Here is an 18733-nt window from a genome sequence, read left to right on the forward strand (position 1 = left end):
CCTGTTACTAAGTGCGAACAGTCCAAACCTCAGGTCTGAGAAAAAACTGTTTATTTTGAGAAATAGTTTTAAAACTTGGCTATAATGTGATTTTTTTTTATATATTTTTGCTTATTTGTTTCAAACTTTTTGTTTTTAGAACGTGGAAAACTTTGCTAATAAGAAAAAAAATTGAATCTTGACCAATTGGATCCACTTGAATCTCTTGAAACTGAAAAAGCCCCACTCATAAACATGATTAATCTGATAAAAAATAATTTGACCTAATATTAACTTGATCAATTATTTTGTCTTTTGACAAATTTAATTCTTCAAAGACTTTTACAATTCCTCCTTCATCAATTCTTATTACAAGACACTTCTCTCATAATTTCCTTTTTTTTTTCTTAAAACCCTACGTTTTTTTTTCAATTCTCTTAAAATACCCCTTTACTTTAAAAAATTAAATAAAAATTTTAATCTTTGTCTAAGAACCAGGAAAATTTTATCCATCTTATGTGAATTTGGCATTAAGAAATGAAATTTTTTATCTTCTTAAAGAGATAGGTTGTTTAATAAAATAAGATGTTTTCATTTTAAAAAATACGGTAAATTATAAATTATAATGGTAAATTGCCTATTAGCTGTTGATGAGTTTTGTTAAGAGTGCACCATAACAATATCCACTCAAAACTATATAGCTAATTTAAATTCTATTAATCATTTTAAAAATTAAAAAATATACTTCCTTTGGTTCTAAAAGTTTAAAGTTTGTCCACGTTACTATATAGGTAACTGAATACATTTAGATAATCTAGACTTCTCTAGGGAAGATCTCTTGCTAGCAATACCATACATATATACTTCTATATGCTAGGAAATGGTTTTACAGTCTTTTCTTTGATATCTTAACAGTAACAAACACTAGATTCCGGCTATCTAAATTTGGCTCCAATTACAAAGGAGTAAGACGAGGTACTACTAATTATTACTAAGCCAATTAGGAACAGACGAGCACCTCAGATGATAAAATAGCTCCAGTTAGTAATTCAAATCATATGTTTGGCAGATAACTATGAATATGGAAGTCCACATAAAATTTGAGCCATCTGACGGAACGTTATCAGGCACTGTAAGTCTAGAAGTTTAAAGTTTCTACAAGAAATTCTAGAACTACGGGGTACATTTTGGTCACATCTTAGTACCTTGCAAATTTGAGTTTTACTTCATTGCAAGATTTTCCTGATAATATTGATATATGTAGAGTTTTAGCAACTTGAACACACAGTAAATATTCAACACAGAGATGCCATGATGACATTCCACATAGAAAAGCAGTACCAATTTGCAAGATATCTTCTATTCAGGGAGTGAAACACCTGCCCTAATTAATAATTATCACTGGTGCAGGCAATTTTAAAGTTCACGAACGTTTGAGTTGGTTTGACTGCATGAGAAGTTCTCATGCTGAACAAATCTGACTGCAAGCTCTGCATTTGGTGATTCGAGTTCAAAGAGTACCTAGAAATCAGAAGCCGATATTTAGTACCCTTCAATATTAAAACCACCTACTTCAGGTACTTGCAATTGATGCATTAGTGGGGATGGGGTGTGACTGGAGAGCAAGAGATGGCAAACATGCTAAAAATTGATATCGTAGCATTGAATGAACTGACCACTGTGTTTTTCCCATGGCGTAAAAGTGGAGCAGGGACATAGAGGTTACACTGTGGCCCAAATGTCTGTAAGAGACCAATTGTTAATTTTCCTTAATAGACATAGAATGGAATTAAAACTAAACTTCAAAACATGACAAGGAAGTATTCACCGGCCAATATCGTCCTAGATTGAAATCGTTGATGAATGCAATCCCTTTTCCCCAGCCAGCTACTGATAAAAATGTGTCTTTAACTTGATCAGCATCATCGATTATAAAGTAACCAGTGTAAAAAGCAGGTTCATTTGAGAGGTTCTCTGCACAAAGGTAGAAATAATACGTATATAGCAAGCCTCTTCCGATTTGTTGGAAATAAGACAAGAAAGAAAAGGAATGGTATGGATATTTAAAAATATCCAATTGGAAACAAGTTAGCAAAAGTGTAATTTACACTCCTTGAACGGCTCATACGATAAGCAAACAGAAAGAGAACATACTGCTCTTATGCTGCATAATTTTGCTTGCATGTAATGTAGTGAGGTCACTACCCGCAACCTGATGAAAGGAACTACGATTCTGATCATTCAGATTGGAAAGTGGAATTGAGAACATTTTCCAATTTTGAAGAATATGCCCATCCACATAAACAGGAGACAAAATTCCCTGAAATAAAACCAATAAAAAACAGTTCAGAAAAACTTCTATTGTTGAAGTACTAGTACTTTTAATACTGACTATACTGCCAAATAGTAGATAGGAAAAAGGCCCTCTGTGCTTCAATGCGATCACAGTTTTTGTATAATATAAACGTATATCTTAGAGACTAAGATGGTGAATTATATTAATGCTGTATTGAGAATTGAGATTAAATATTAGTAATTCGGACAAAAGATTTCCAGTTAGTCTTCGTTATTGTACTGAAGAAATTCCCAACGAGTTGCAAAACTCTCAAAGATCAGCACTCAAGAGCTGGGTAAAAGATGCAGGAATGTGTTTAAAGATCACGGAAAAAACAAAACATGTTTTACTCATACATAAAATGGACAATTCCATACAATAAAAAACAGCTCATTAGGAGTCTATATAATTTGTCAAAACCTTAAAACAAAAGACGATATGTAAGTTTAAGGTTAGAAGCCAAAAAGGACACATCCCACATCCACAAAGTTGAGTATTTCATATCAAAGTAAAGAGTACTTTGGGTATCATAATATTAGTTGGGAGGTACAATCTAGCAAAAGATATTCACAGAGAAGGGGAAACTAGTATAAATGGTAAAAGGTTGGAAATGAGAAATATTATACACATTTAGGCATTTATGTTGAGTTTATAGTACTCATTTTGGAAGAGAGCAAGCCTCTCAAATACTTGTTCATTATTGTGCTTTTTATTGCAGTAATACAATATTATTTACATCTTAAACCAGTTTAACGCCATTACTTCATTATCATGCTTCTTCACTATTGTCCTGGATTCAGTTAATATCCCCTAGAATGGAAGATCCGTTCTATTACAAAGAGAGAGATAACTACCTTGCTGTCAGCAATGTAGGGCCCATAATTAATTCTGCCCATGTTTTCAACCTAAGAACACAAGTTAAAACTACTGTAAGGAAATGCTGGTGAAAAGAAAAGCACAGCAAAGTCATAGCAGATGTCAGAGACGCGAAAAGCAACTATAGTAAACTCGTGCTTTTGAAGAAAGCACTGCTTATAGTTCAATAAACAATTAGCAAGGTATGAGCACAGACAAAGGATAAGCGGCAGATACCTTTGGGAAAGTACATGGAAGAATATTGAAGAAAAAAAGATAATGCATTTACCAAAACATATAAACTAGTTTTTGAAACACATTTGAGATCAGGAAGCTGAAGCGCTGTGTTGGACCATCTCTCTACTTTTCCAGCATAAACAGGTCTTCCTCCATGGTCATTGAAAGGGCATGAAATAAAAACTTGGGCTCTGTCATGCACCTGCATAAAGTAAATGAAATTATACATCAATAACTCCTTGATAATATTTGCACTTATAATACACATTTTATGCTCCATTTGGAAGAATAATGGCAATTTATGGGTGAATTTGGCTTTGTTTGTTACATTCTATGTTATTACTATGGGTTTTGAGCAACTAAGCTATTTTTATGATTTTTAAGGTGTTTTAGTCCAAGTTTTAGTTGATATATGTAGGGATGACATTAAGTAGAATGCAAAAAGAAGCACAAAACATCTCCAAATGAAGAAGTTAGAAATTTCCGCCAAACATTTTTCCAAAAAAATAGCCGATTCCACTTTGGGGGTGATTGCTAAAAAGCCGAGTCAGTGCTTGAAGCATACTTCAACCAAAACTTCGGCCAAAATCACTAAAAAACATGGTCTCCAAAGGTCTTAAAGTACTTCTTATGACTCTCTTCCTACTCTGTTCTATTTCCCGGTGTAGCCAAGGAATCCAAGTAATCAACCCACTTTTCCCCATATTTGGTTAACACTAAAACTCAACAAGCAAATAGGTACAAAAATCAGAAAACCATTTTAAAACCCTTTGCTTCAACATCCTCATAGCTCCTAGATATATCATCGGAAATTAAATACTCCCTTCGTTTCTTAAGGAAGTTCCCATTTTCCATTTTGGGTGTTTTATTTGTTGTTTCCATTTTAAAATCTTTCTTTTTATATCACAAATTTCAGACAAAAATACCCTTGTTCATCCTTATTTTAATATTTTAATAATGCTTATGATCCCCACATATCACTCCGAGTCTCTTAATGACTCCCAAAAGAAAGAAACTTCCTATTTAACCTTTTTTTTCACTTATAAAATAATCCTACCATGAAAATTCTCAAAAAAACAAGATGAATTTAGGGCTAAAGGGTTAAATTTTTTTTAAGCTTAAGTGGTGTCATAGGGTTATCAAACATGTCATACGCGAGAATTTAAATTGAGGGAGACTAAGTGGGTAAAGGTCAAGACAATTTATGTGGAGGTAGAATGAATTAAAAACGAAGAGATAAGGATATAAATCATACCTTAGGAAAGTTGACAACAAAAGTTGAAAATGTAGCAGAAATGACACTCAACTCTCTTTTTCCTAGAAAACCTTTTCGTGTTTTTGGCTAGCCTTTCATATCTTTTTTTGCCGACAAGCTTAACCTTACCAACATCAATGAATTTCCCAACAATGGCTAAACGTCTTCTAAGAATAATTGAAGTCTTAATCTCCTCACTTCCTCAGTCAAGTCCATAATCAAAGTCACATGGAAGAACAAGTTTTCCCACCCTCAGAGGCACATCCATCAAAATTCCCTTAGGATATCTAATATTGTGATCGGCAAGTTGCAATGTCATCCTAGTAGACTTTTGCTAATATATCGTGGGATGAGGTTGTTTTATGATGTAAATTAAGCCTTCCCAATTATTTTTCTCATCTTTTCACATCCTACTCTTTCTCTTTCTCTAACTTAAGAATCTTAACCCCAAATTTTGTCTACTCAAATAATATTATCATCATTGAAAAGGTTTATTATTTTGATATTTTAATATTTTAAGTCAGTTACTGGAAAAAAATAGATATTTGAGTCATAATAGTACTCTATTTCAATTTTGAGGATAAATATTACCCAACTTAATTTTTACATTTTTATACAACCGCGTTTTGGGCCGTATCAAGGGATATTTTATGATTCCACCGATATTTAGGCGTTACGACAACCACATAATTCCCGTTACCACATCGTCGTTCCATTACCACGATTGCGACTATTATCCCATTTTTACACTTAAAAAGTATTTGGGGTTTTAGTTTAAAAATAGCAAAACCTGATGTGTAAACAGTGGGGGCTGGGTACAGCTTTTATTTAAGCAAGAGGAAAAAAAAGCACATGCGTGTGAAAGTTGGGAGTCCATCCCTTGACCTCCGAGGCATGAGTCTAGCTTTACCAACTCATCCAACACCAATGTTGCTTCTCTATTCCTGTGTTTGGGACTTATGTTCTGTCCATTGACAGCATGGATACCCCTTTGGTTCTGCCAATGGCTTGCGGTAAAAACAAACTTGTCATTACTCCTATGCACATACAGTGCTAACAGCATACTAGGCAAGTTATACATACAAAACATTCAACGAGACTTCATTATTGCAAGCATAGAGGAAGACTTCATAGTTCATAGCATTCAAATAGCTTGCATCCAGCTTGTCAAGCCACTGGGAGAAATCGCCTCATTGTAATGGATATCAAAGGTGTCGAAACTCAATAGGGACAAGAATGAGTAAAATCAATGTGTTGCTAGGTATTACTAGGATGACTATCGCCTTTCACATGTCCATAGTAAAATTTTACCATTACTTTTTAAAAATGTAGAACGCAGATGCATGACAATTTCCAAGGGAAAAAACACTCGGAAAGAGAAGCAAACTTTTAGTGGAAAGTGAAGATTATACAAGTAGAAAAGAAATCTAAATTATTGCCTAAAAACATAATTTAAAGACGGCAACGAGTGCATGTATAAGGGATCAAAAGCTTACCTTCGATATCATTAAGGAACTAGCATTATCATGCGTATTAAATTCTGACATGTATAGTAGAAATCCATGCATCTGCACACAAGAGTAAAAGTCAGGAAGGCTTATTTTTCAAATAGAAATCATCTAAAACATTACACAAAAAACTACCTCTCCATCAATTCTGTACGATTAGTAAGATTCAATCTTAGCAGTCCAATCCTTGTCAAGGTGGATTATAATGAAATTTTGAAGTACGTGGCACAATAAATGGACTGTTTGGTAATATTCCTACAATTAGAAGGCATAAAATGATTGTTTGGTTCATATTGAAGCCACCATCATACAAGTTATAAGAAGATACATTGTTATGGTAATCAATTTTAATTTTAAACGCTTAACTGGACAAAAACCCATGTTCCCTTTTCTTCCAGTAAGCAGCATCTATCTTTTGTTTGATAGACAAGGTAAAAGTTTGATTTCCCTTTCACTCTCTTTGGGTTAAAGAAACACTATTACACGGAGTATCTGATGGAGATACATTTCGAATCCAAGCTTCGTCAAAAAGCAATTGTGAAACTAAGCTAATTGAATTTAGACCACCATACACAGAAAATATAAGAAAACAGATATATGAACACAACCATACTCAGTTCATGAAATACCTGGCCTACAAACTCCATAGGAATTGGGCTAGCAGATTCAACTACATTTGAATTATTGGGAATGCCAAGGATATCAAATAAATTTGAAGTTTTCTTGAGTTGGACATATCCATAACCTGCCTTTTCATTATTGGCAGGTACTGGAGGAAGAGTGACCGAAGCATATTGCTGTATAACCCTCCTTATAGCTGGAAAACAAAAAGAAAGAGCAAATCGTTCTTATTGTGAATGATGCTTAGTGCAGTTAAAACAACTGCGCTATACAAAATTGAAGCTTGGATTTCCAGATTAAAGCTACGATGTAAATAAATGACCTTTAATTCTTACGTTGTTGTGGAGAACCAAAGTAAGTAGGAAACTCAATCTTTCCATAAACAATGATTTAGCGTACTATGGATGAGATTCCTTATCTATACTACTACATTTCCAATTTTACATCCCACAGGATGTTTCATACAGAGGGTTTGAGTGGGAAAGTGTTTCTGACTGCTCAGAAGAGCAGAGTGTTCTCTGCTATGTCTTAGAATATAATTGAACCTGAGAGCCAACTTTCCAAACATTATTCATCAGAAAAATAAAAATAAAAAAGATTCATGAAGAGAGTATCCAGTATTCCAGTTCGATCAATTTTGTCCTTAAAAAGGATCCACCTTATTAAAATATATAGTCTCTCCGCTCCTATTTGATGTTCCCATAAGATGTTCACGGGAATTAAGAAAAGTTAATCTAGTAAATGGTGGAAATATTTACTAAAATATAGTCCCTTTGTTCCTATTTGATGTCCCATAAGAAATGTTAAGGGAAATTAAGAAAAGTTAATCTTGTAAATGGTAAGATATATTATTTTATTGAATAATAAGGTTAATGGAGAAAAAGCAAGAGCCATAAGCATTAAAAAAAATATATAATAAAGGTAGTGGGATAAACATATGGAGACCACAAACATTAAAAAATGTTAAAATGAAGTTAGTGGGAAAAATGTGAGGATCACAAACATTAATAATAATGTTATAATAAAGTGAGTATAAAGAATGTGAGGACTATAAGCATTAATAAATAAAAATTAGGGTGACTAAGTTTAATTATGTCCAAAAAATGTGATATAATAGAAATAATCTTTAGGGGAACAATAAATGAAACTGCCTAAACGAGAAAATGGGAATACCAAATAAGAATGGAGGGAGTAGGTGTGCTACTTACTGAAAATTCAGTCATAGCCACTTGGAGAAGGAAGAAGTTTAACAGAAAAAAAGGCTAGGATTAATTAATTAGTATCTAAGAAGATAAAAAAGACATAGGATAAGTTTCTACTGGTACGTGTAACCAAGTAAAATCAAGATAGCACAGTAGAAATTACTTTTGAGGGGCAAAGAATGAAGAAATTTCCACACTTGGAAACTACAAATTAGTCGGTCCAATTTCATAGTAGTTCTCACAGGTTGCTGCTCATAGCTCTTAGCATGGCTTTAAACAAAGGTCTAAGTGAAAACTAGAAAGAAAACTAGGAGGAAAACATAATAGCAATATGTTTCAGATTAAGTTACGCATTAATTTCATACAAAATTTAAATAATTTTAAGTGGAAGTACAAACAAAAAAATTGAATCAGTTATTGAAGATGTACCTCTAAATTTGGCATTGTCCACATCACCTGTTTCACGAATTGGTGCATCCTGGGAGAAAAGACACATTTCATCAAGTACATATATAAAACGTGATGTAAAAAGCGGTTGGCACGGTGACTCACATAATCATAAGATGTAAGGTCAGGCTTATAATCTGACTCATCTGAACCGGTATTTGCTCCATTAAAGAATCCAAAATTTGTGCCGCCATGTGCCATCTGAAATATTTCAATAGCTATATCATATGTTTGGACAAACAGTTGTAGATAGTGTGTAAAAAGTCCTTTAACATACATAAAGAACCACAGAGCCATTCCTCGACAAAATCTTTCCCAGCTCGTTTGCTGTAAAATCAGCATCAGTTTTTGCAATCCGTTCTCCCCAGTGTGTAAGCCATCCAGTGTAGAACTCCCTGGAACAAGAAACACTATAAGGGTCATATGGAATATCATTCAGTCAATGTGCCAAGAAATTGGAACCACAACATAACACTCACGATGATAGAGGAGGAGATTTTCCAGGTGCATTGAATTGCATTTGCAATTTAAAAATTGGCCATGGCTGATCACCTGTTGCAAAGTCAACAGCTGCCACAGGTATAAAGAAATATATCGGTATCATATATAGTTAAACTGCAATTTGCTACAAGGTAAGATTGGACTAGTAACATAAACAAACTAAATCAATGAACTCTTGATCTCCTACCAGTTAGTCTTGTGTCTTGTACCTATAGGCTACAGCATTACGATATCAACTTACTTGCCAAGCAATATTAAATAAAAGACAAGGAACTTTTGTTTTTGTTCTTCTTGATATCCTGAATATTATTTTTTGTTAGTAATTAGTAACAATCACATTAAAAATAACATTACCTTTCATTGAGGACAAAACATCACCTCAAATTCAACAAGAAAAAGCTTCCCATCCCTTTAGACAAAATTGAATGCCAGTTGTAGGTAATAGGAACCAAAAAGAAATCAAAAGGTCAAGACTATCACTCTTATGGCTCTAATGACACATATATTCTGTTAAAAAAGCCCAGAGATATAAAAGTTTCCCCCAGCAAATGATGGAACAAATTTGGTCATAATAAGCATTGCAGTACTAGAAGTAGCAATGTACAGACATTACAACCAGTAATTGTGACAATGGAATGAATATACGAAGTTGAAGCCTTGGAGCTCAACATCAATATCCAGAAATCTCAAATATGACTTCTAAACTAAAGCTGAATCTGAACCTTTATAGCATCTCTCATGCTATTGTATCAACTATCAAGAAATACGACGACCTAAAGAACTTTAATAGGTCACAATGTGCTGTGAGCCTGCATAATGGAAACTTGTAATTTATGTAATTTCGAAGCTAATTAGATTTTATGGTGGAAAATTTGAGGTTCCAAGCAAAGAATTCATCCTATTTCTTTCTAAACAGGTGTACTTCAATGAACATTTCTTGGTCCCACCTGAATAAACACTGCCCCCAGAAATAGTTCCTTTCTCAAGAGTTGTTCTTGTACCTCCATCTGTGGTATACCTGAATGAATAAATTAAATAAGCATGTCATGGTAACTGAGAGTTTAGATTCTAAGTATTGTTTATAAAAAAGATTGAGCTAAACAGAGATTGCAAATGACCCAGAAATAGTTAGATAACAGCTTTTAATTACATTCAAATCAGGTACCCAGCCGATAGCCGTCCTAGACTTTTTCTAATTGCTGCTTATTAACATCAACAAAATAGACATCGTCGTAAGCATCTTTTATTCGAGCAATCCCTAACTATTATTTGTAACAGACCTAATAGCAGAAGCAGCTTCAACGTCAACATCATACAAAAATCAAGATATAAGATATTTATTCCACAATGTTGTAACACTGTAACGAGTGTGTGAATGAAAAAGAAGCAAAGACAATAGTGCAAAAACAAGGGCACATCACCGTATTGTGACCATAGTTAAGGTTTTTGAGCTTACCATGGCGTGACAAGGCTAAGACGACAACAAAACCATCCATATTGACCGCAAAATCATACCATGAAGTTCTATTACAGAAAATATAGCAAGCCACTACCTATATGTCCTTGATCTTATGTGTGCTACATGAAAAGTGGCGAGTGGCGACATAAGGAAGAGCTTGACCTTCAAAATTCAAATACAAAAATAAAAATATTTGGTAATTAAAACTATCCCTTGGATTTTTTTTTTTCCATATAGAGGCAATGTGTTTAAGAACATTTCTTTTAAGGTCTAGTCTACAATGGAACACCTGAATACCTAACGTAACTATTTCAACTAGTGACTTACATAAGAGATATTAGATAAGAAGAACTCAAACTAGTTAGAGTAGGGTATCAAACGGAATTATCTAGTGAGTGTTTAGTAGGAAGATTTTAACATAAAAATGCACAAACATCTCTAGCACTAACCTATAATAAAGAACAATCAACAGAACATCAAAGTCATTGCCTTACAAGATTACGTCATCTCCAAGGTGTTTCCTTGCCAGTTTGACCAGGTGATGCAGGTAAGCTTTATCATCTGCATATGAACCATATTCATTTTCTATCTGCCATAAAATACCCCTTCTTAGACATGAAAAAAAAAGGGTTAGTGCAAAAGGTGTTAAACTATGAAGATTATAAATTTAGAAGATTAATCAAATCATCTTCTCTTTGAGAAGGAAATCCTGATTTAGGTTGTGGCATCACATAATCAATGTTCAGGGAACATAGACAAGAAACCGCTCACAACATTGACTTATCCTCTAACCAATAGCATTGATCCATCAATTCTTCAAAAATTTATTTCCAATAATGAATGATCGCAACCCTAGTTGAAAAAAGTATAAAAAAATAGTTGCACACCTGAACCATGATAATAGGACCACCATTTCCATAAAGAAAAGGAGACACCTTCGGGAGTAATATGCTCCACCACTTATCCACCTACACAAAATGAAAACAATAAGCATCAAGCGATAGTGAAACAAACTCTTGACAGACAAGTGCATGTAAACAACTCACTCAAGCAAAAAAGTTCATTCTCCTCATTTTATCATCCTGGTTCTTCTACTAGTCATTGAACCACGAACTTTCCATTACTATATGCTTGTTGAATTATCATTTATAATCCTCTGTGCCGATCTGTTATGCATTAAGTACACTGCTTTTTTCTAAGAATTATCATTTATAATCCTCTGTGCCGATCTGTTATGCATTAAGTACACTGCTTTTTTCTAAGCATGGGGAAGGAGTTTGCACTTGTATTATTTACTTTTCACTTGTATATTTGTATACCCTTCTTAGGATAGTTTTATTCTGTTTCTTTCTTTCAACGTAATTCAATAAAAAAAAATAAAAATCAAAGGCTAGCCGAAAACCTGAAAAGGCGGTTTAGGCAAAAGTAAAATTGAGTGAATGTTGCTACATTTTCATCCTTTGCCATTGACATCCCCAAGGTATGAGTTCTATCTTTATCTCTAATTTCATATTCTAACACTACTATAATTGTCTATACCTTTACCTACCTAACTATCCTTACTTCAAAGTCCCGTACATCAAATGTCTTATAACATTAATTGAGCTACAAATTTCAACCCTTTAGCTCAATCCTCTTCATTGCCAAATATAGTTCTTATACTGCAAGATCCGAGAGCTCCATTACTTTAAGCTTTTACATTATTGGAGTTGTGATTGATTGGTTATTTTTCATATTGATGTTGGTTGGTTGTGATGTAGTACATTAGTTGGGTTTGATATAAGGTCAACAAAGATTTACTTTTATGGGATTTTCATGGTGAGATTTTTAATGAGTGAAAAAAAAAAGATTAAGATGGAAGTCTCTTTCCTTTGGCGAGTCTTGAGAAGATCTAGTGTTTTCATTTATAAAAAAGTAATGTTGTAACTGAAGGTGATATCCCAGATTCCAAGTTCAATATTGTTGTTCATAGTTAGTTAAGGACTAGGCTTTCTCTCATTTTATTCTATTGATATATCTAGGTTATGGAAGACCTGAATTGCTTCATCCACTGATTTTGAGTTTTATAAGAGCTTAGTTTATATTTATCAATTTTCTTTTTAATCTTTTGATATATAGGCTTGCACACACACACACACACACACACACATATATATATATATATATATATGTATATATAAAGAGAACAATTCAGCCAGATTAAAAACTTAAAAGAGCAACCTAGGCAAAAGACGACATTGAGTGGGTGATCAAGCAAGAATTGAAAAAGTTAGATTATATAATTTCATCTTATTTGTTATTTATAATGACTAGAGATTAGATTTTCATATCTAGGTTAGAGGGATTGATCCCAATTTAAATATGGGTTAATGTGATTATGAAATTATTGATAGAATTATGGATCTATAACTAAATTTGCATTTATAATTTTAAATTAAAAATATTGTTGACCTAATCAATAAAACAGGAGTGTGATATTAGGAGTAAATTAATTTACATGTAAGACAAATTCTGGTTTAAATTTTTTTACATCAATCAATAAAACGGGAGTATGAGAATTGAATTAAAAGGATCCTAACCTAATAGTTAAATTGTGTGATTAACAAGATCACATTTAATTATGTTTTATGATCCATAATGGTTCTAATTGTTCAAGATCACATTTAACAACATCAGAATAATCCGATAATCAACTATTGCTTTTATATTAAAGTTCGGTATTGATTTCGCCCTAGGCCACCAAAATCTCATAAACAGACGTGTTAATGGAGCACAGAATTTTCTACACAATCTAACATTCTATATTTTTCGTAATATTGTAAAGTGGTTGAAATATATTTAAAAGATCCATATAGAATATATCCATATAACTATATTGATAAGGGGACATTTCAAAGAGAATAATGATGTTTTTGTTATTCCATTGTTTTGGCTCCTACATTAATCGGGTAAAAACTACTTAATAGATTATATTGAACAAGCAATTTTGTTGAAATTGTGTGATATCATAAACATGAGAAAGTTTACACAGAAACATAACCAGGAGCAATAAATTTGATTCATAGTTCAAGTACCAATTTAAGGTACACCCAAACATACCATTTTAAGGTACTCAGGATCCGAAGACCTCAGTTTAAGAGCTGGCTGTTTAGCTAGTAGCCAAGCTGGAAAACCACCCAAATCCCACTCTGTAACATATTCGTATATCTTAAGTTCCTCATCTTGTTTAACAAACAATATGTTATAAAAATGCAATACAGGGAGGGATGAGCTGCCAAGGGAAAATAAAATTATGATAATTAAGCAGATTAATAGTAAAAATATTAGAAACACTAGAAGTCCCTCTTGTAATTCTCACTATTCGAAGATATAATAAGTTTTAGCAGCTACCAGAGAGGAAGGAAGGTGAGCAATAGCAGCAGGAAGTCCGATCGAATTTTCCACAAAAAGTGAAATGTTTTAGAAAAATATTGTCGGAGGGTGATAAATTATTGTTATAGTAAAGCTGGCAATTACATTCTCTACGGTGCAAACCGATGAAAGGGTCACGAAAAGTACTATACAACAACAATACACAACAATTCCAAAGCCTTAATCCGAACAATATGGGGTCAGATATGATTTTGTAAAGAATCGATACCTCCATTGCTTTATTTTATTTGTTTCATTGCCAGACATTTACAAGCAGCTCTTACATGATGAGATACTAGTGTAAGTGGTAATATATAGTGCTAGACAAAATAATCAATAAAATGGATGTTACTGTGATAATATGGTTAAATCCCATAACAAAAGACCCTAGAAATCAACCTTAATAATGCACAATGTTCAGTTATTCAGATTTTAATCAAATGATTTGGATGATCCTGTAAGTTTCAGCTAGCTATATATTTTATATTCATCAAAATTGCAAACAAGATTCCAAGGGGAGAAGATATTAATACCTGCACATATGTAAGGCCCAGCTCGAAGCATGACAAGAAAATCTAGCTTCTGGCATAGTCTAAGAAATGACACTATGTTAGCAATACCGTCAAAAAACAGATCTCCAGGCCTTAGTTCATGCAGATTCCATGGAACATAAGTCTGAATTGTATTTAATCCCAAGGCTTTTGCTCTCAACAGCCTATCTTCCCAGTACTGCATTGCCAGCTCAATAATATAAATTGAGAATCCATCAAAAGGAACATCATATATAAGATTTAACACCAAGAAGTCTCAAATTTTTGAATGAAATTGAATCCCAGCAAATAAGCACTGGATGTTTTCCTGTTTTCCCCTTTAGTTTCCCCAAATTCTATGCTGAAGTACTGAATGGATCAGACAATATAGACTTATACCAACAAGAACCGTCCAAATGAAGATAAAAATGGCACCCACATTCATTATGCAGGTATTGTCCTGTTTTAATTGAAATGACTCAATATATTACTCACAACTTCTCTTTCCAAAGTAATATGTAAGTCCACAGACAATCTAATTTCTAATACAATACCTCAGGAAGAACTCGAAAGTAATGCAGATCACCACCAATTATGCGGAAAGGCTCACCATCTTTCCAGAACATGTCATCGGCAATCTCAAAGCTCCTGACATGCAGCTGATAAAAACAGAATAAGAAATTCCACATTTAAACCAGAATACTCAAACTACCACAAAATTGCTTTTTTTTTCAAGAGCAAGAAATTGCCACACCCACACTATGAAAACTAAAATGATCCCCAGGGTAGATCCATTACGCATACACTCTTAACATTTAAAACATCACACCGACTCACACCGCATTACTAACACTGGTGACTAATCATATCTTAGTTTCAACTTGACTTTTCAAGACTATACAATAGCTAATTGAGGAACTTTGTCCAAAACAATATATTTGGAGAGATGAAAATATTATAACAAGGCAACAGAGATATTTTAGAGGTAGACAGCCATTACAAGCAAACCAAAGCTCAAGCTCAGCTCGTTTACACAATTACACCCCTACATTGTCAGGAATCTGAACTTCCCTATTTGAACATCACAAATTGCACGATCTAAATCTATGATTTTTCCGTGAGTTCACTAGTACGGAAAGCTTAAAAAGCACGAAGGTGTAATTACTCAAGTATCTCATGATCTACCAAACTAAAAAAAATCCTTAACATGTGCTCCTTCACTTGAACTCTAAATCAAATGCTACTATCTACCAATTCAGTATTCTACCTCATAATTAGTGATAGATCAAACTAACTAGAGTATTCATTTCCACCAATTAGTAGCAAATGAAATAATTATGTGCCTACACAATTCGTAAAACAAAATTCGACACCATTTCAATTGCTTTTCACATTACCATACCTACAATTGGAAAATTTTGCATTAAAATTCTGATAATTCACTTACTTTTCACATAATCGCGATTATAATTGCAATATCTTTTTGTCTTCACTTCCCACTAATTATCTAGCAATATAATTAATACAACAGCATTTTCCAAAAATTGAATACAGAAAAGGAGCATGATCACAAACAAAAAACGAATGCGAGAATCAGAGGAAACAGAAATTAGAAATGAAAGAAAAACCGAAGCAAAAACCTTTTTACGATGGCGGGATCGAGGAGTAGAGAAAGAAGGGAGAGGAGCAACGAAGGCGAAAATCGCAACAAAAACGAGAAGAGAAAAAAGGATGGTAAAATTATTGATGGCGAAACATCGAGCATTCTTCTTCTTCATTGTTGTCGTCGGAAGATGATCTCTGGCTCCTTCTTCTGGTTTTGCTACTAATATCATAGCCTTTAGACTCGAGTCAACAACACTGGGGAGCGGGTTTTGTCGTTAAACTAGCTCAGTTACAACGCCTGAATGAACGATTCGGATAAACTCCCACTCTCAAATAACAAGTCACAAATTTGTCCGGGGAGACTATCTATTTTGGATAGGTTCAATGTAAACCAACGATTTTAGCATCATTACTTATAAGTTATAACTCGAAAATAATTACTTAGCGGTGTTATGTGAAAATGGAAATATAACACTTAGAATGAGATTTTAGGATACAACTTAAATTGAGACATTAAATATACATAAATTTTTGTGGTAGATTATTTTTAATTGAATTAGTTCATTATATATTTTTTAAAATATTATAAGTATGTATTAAAAATAATATATGTAGACATTTAAGATATTGAAAGTAGGCATTAAAGATACGGTAAGTAAGCCTTAAGAATAATATAAGTAGGCATTAAGAATACGGTAAGTAGTCATTAATCTTTAATGGACTAGGCTTGAGATATATCTATCAAAGAGACGGTCTCTCAAGAGACTAGCTGTTAAATATGTATGCCTCATGTCCTTAATTGGCAAATGATAAAAATAGATAAAAATTTAGATGAAAATTAATTATATTTACAAATTTTGTGCTTATAACTTTTTATTTTATTTTATTTTATTTTTTACTTTAATTAATGATAAAAATGTTTCTTATAAATTAAGTAAGTCTCAACTCAAATTAATTACCATCATTTTTCAAGAGTTTTTTTGAGACTTTCTTCTTTTCAAGTCTCAACTCATGTCCATAATCTAATCTTTACCAATTTTTATTCCCTTTAAACAAATAAAGAACATTCTAAAGTCCTACTCCTAAAATTTCAATCCCCAACCTCAGTTTCTTATTGCCAAGCACACCCTAATTGTATACCCATATAGTATCAAGTTTTGCAACCGGAAAAAAAGTCTCCAAATAATCAATGACGTACATAGGTTTAAGTGTACTCTTTCACTGACTAATATGGCTTTGTATCTTTTCTTAGTTGTATTCGCTTTGTATTTGATGGTAAAGAGCCATCTGCATCCCACTAGACGCTTTTCAATTGGTAAATGGTATATTACAATTCTTCCATGTATGATTCTGTTTAAGTGCTTTTATTTCATCCTGCATAGCCTTTTTCCACTTCCCATCTTTTTGAGCTTTTGGGAATATTCTTTTAAGTAAATTGTTGTATTGAAAGTTTGTTCCTCTTGAGAAAGGCTCCCCCTTACTAGATTTGCTACTGGATATTTTGACAGGCGAGGTTTATATTTTGTGGCTTATACCGAGCTAATTTATATTGTGACTATGGAGGGTCTTTCGTAGCCATTTTTTTTTGTACTTCAGAGTTAATTTCATCAATATCAATAACAAGAAGTCTTTTGAGAGGCCGTCTTTTTTAGGGACGTATCTTAAGCCCAGCCCATTACAGATTAATACCAACTTATCATATTCTTAATGCCTACTTACATTATCCTAAATGTTTATTTATCCTTAATGTCTACTTTGAATATCTTCAATGTCTACTTACATCATTTTTAATGTCTACTTACAATATTTTAAAAATATATAATAAACCGACCTAACTAGAAATGGTCTCTCACAAAAATTTGGGTATCAATAATAGATGCTTGTTCTAAAGATGAGCTTATCTCGCGAGTAATTGTAGGAGTCACTAGAGTGTCGCATTTTAAGTTGGGACAACTATGTAGCAAAGCATATTCAGTTGGCTTGCCTGTTGGTTCTTTTGGGATAATAATTTCAATTTCAATCAAATTTGGACTAATTAACCAGCTTAATGAGTCAGCTTAGTAAGTTTATTGTATTGTTCCCCTGACCACTAGGATGTAGGAATGGTCATGGGTCGGGTCTGGAGCAGGTCTGGTCAGATTCGGACTCGGACCCAGACCTTTTTATTTTTTATGGATCCGGACCCTAAGGGTTCAAAATTTTCAGACCCAGACCCTATGGATCTGACGGGTCTAGGGTCCTTAATGGGTCTTATACAAAGCCTCTTTGATTTGTCAAAATTGAATCTTTTGCGAGTCTTTTTGTATTTTTGTAAGCAACTTATTATCGTATTACAAACACTTGTTCGAGTCCATAAAATTCAAATACAAAATAATTACTAAAACGTAAAAACACTTTTCTAAATACATAATTAAAAATCAAATATAAAAGACTAAATGAGATACATAGTTTATATTAGAGGAGAAAGAAAAAGTTAGGGTTACTGGACACTAGTACTGCGGTAGAACCTTACTAGTTACTGGATTGAGATTAATGAAAAGGCAAATTAGGCAATCAATATTCAAGGCATTATATATTAATAATAAAAAAAATAATTTTAGAATTTAGAAATCAGAAATTCTTAATATAAAATTTAAAAGTTTAGGGTCCAGGTCCGGATCTTCACCTTAGGACCCGGACCCGTCAAATATTTTTTGGATTCAGATTCGACCCGGATTTGATGGGTCTCAAAAATTAAGACCCAAACTCTTAAAAAAGGGGCGGGTCCGGAGCGGGTCCAATAGGGTCC

At 33.3% G+C, this 18733-nt stretch overlaps 1 protein-coding gene across 3 annotated transcripts; it reads right to left on the minus strand.

The window, feature by feature from the left end:
- Positions 1–1020: 1020 nt before the first annotated feature.
- On the minus strand, positions 1021–16323 carry LOC130814345 (beta-galactosidase 17). Of its 3 annotated transcripts, none has more exons than XM_057680469.1 (19): positions 15981–16323; positions 14895–14999; positions 14344–14539; positions 13499–13587; positions 11287–11367; positions 10894–10988; positions 9888–9958; positions 8919–9009; positions 8717–8834; positions 8545–8640; positions 8422–8470; positions 6799–6986; positions 6158–6229; positions 3459–3608; positions 3169–3219; positions 2134–2299; positions 1808–1953; positions 1656–1721; positions 1021–1500 (listed from the first exon to the last, which is right to left on the minus strand). In XM_057680469.1, the coding sequence occupies exons 1-19, from the start codon at positions 16173–16175 to the stop codon at positions 1396–1398; spliced, it is 2130 nt and encodes a 709-aa protein (XP_057536452.1). In that variant the 5' UTR covers positions 16176–16323; the 3' UTR covers positions 1021–1395. The 3 variants fall into 3 exon arrangements, with proteins under 3 accessions (XP_057536452.1, XP_057536453.1, XP_057536454.1); XM_057680470.1 differs by having other exon boundaries at positions 14895–14988; positions 15981–16308; XM_057680471.1 differs by lacking the exon at positions 15981–16323 and having other exon boundaries at positions 14344–14800.
- Positions 16324–18733: the final 2410 nt, after the last annotated feature.

The sequence above is a fragment of the Amaranthus tricolor genome, chromosome 5 (genome assembly GCF_026212465.1).
Source record: "Amaranthus tricolor cultivar Red isolate AtriRed21 chromosome 5, ASM2621246v1, whole genome shotgun sequence".
In the NCBI taxonomy this organism is placed as follows: domain Eukaryota; kingdom Viridiplantae; phylum Streptophyta; class Magnoliopsida; order Caryophyllales; family Amaranthaceae; genus Amaranthus; species Amaranthus tricolor.

Bases quoted from the DNA above. Each gene is read 5' to 3' on its own strand.
- LOC130814345 (XM_057680469.1), bottom strand. From the start codon at position 16,175: ATGATATTAGTAGCAAAACCAGAAGAAGGAGCCAGAGATCATCTTCCG. The intron at 11,368-13,498 runs GTATGTTTGGGT...CATTTTGTGTAG, and splicing joins ATCCTGAGTACCTTAAAATG to GTGGATAAGTGGTGGAGCAT. The intron at 8,641-8,716 runs GTATGTTAAAGG...GAAATATTTCAG, and splicing joins ATGGCTCTGTGGTTCTTTAT to ATGGCACATGGCGGCACAAA.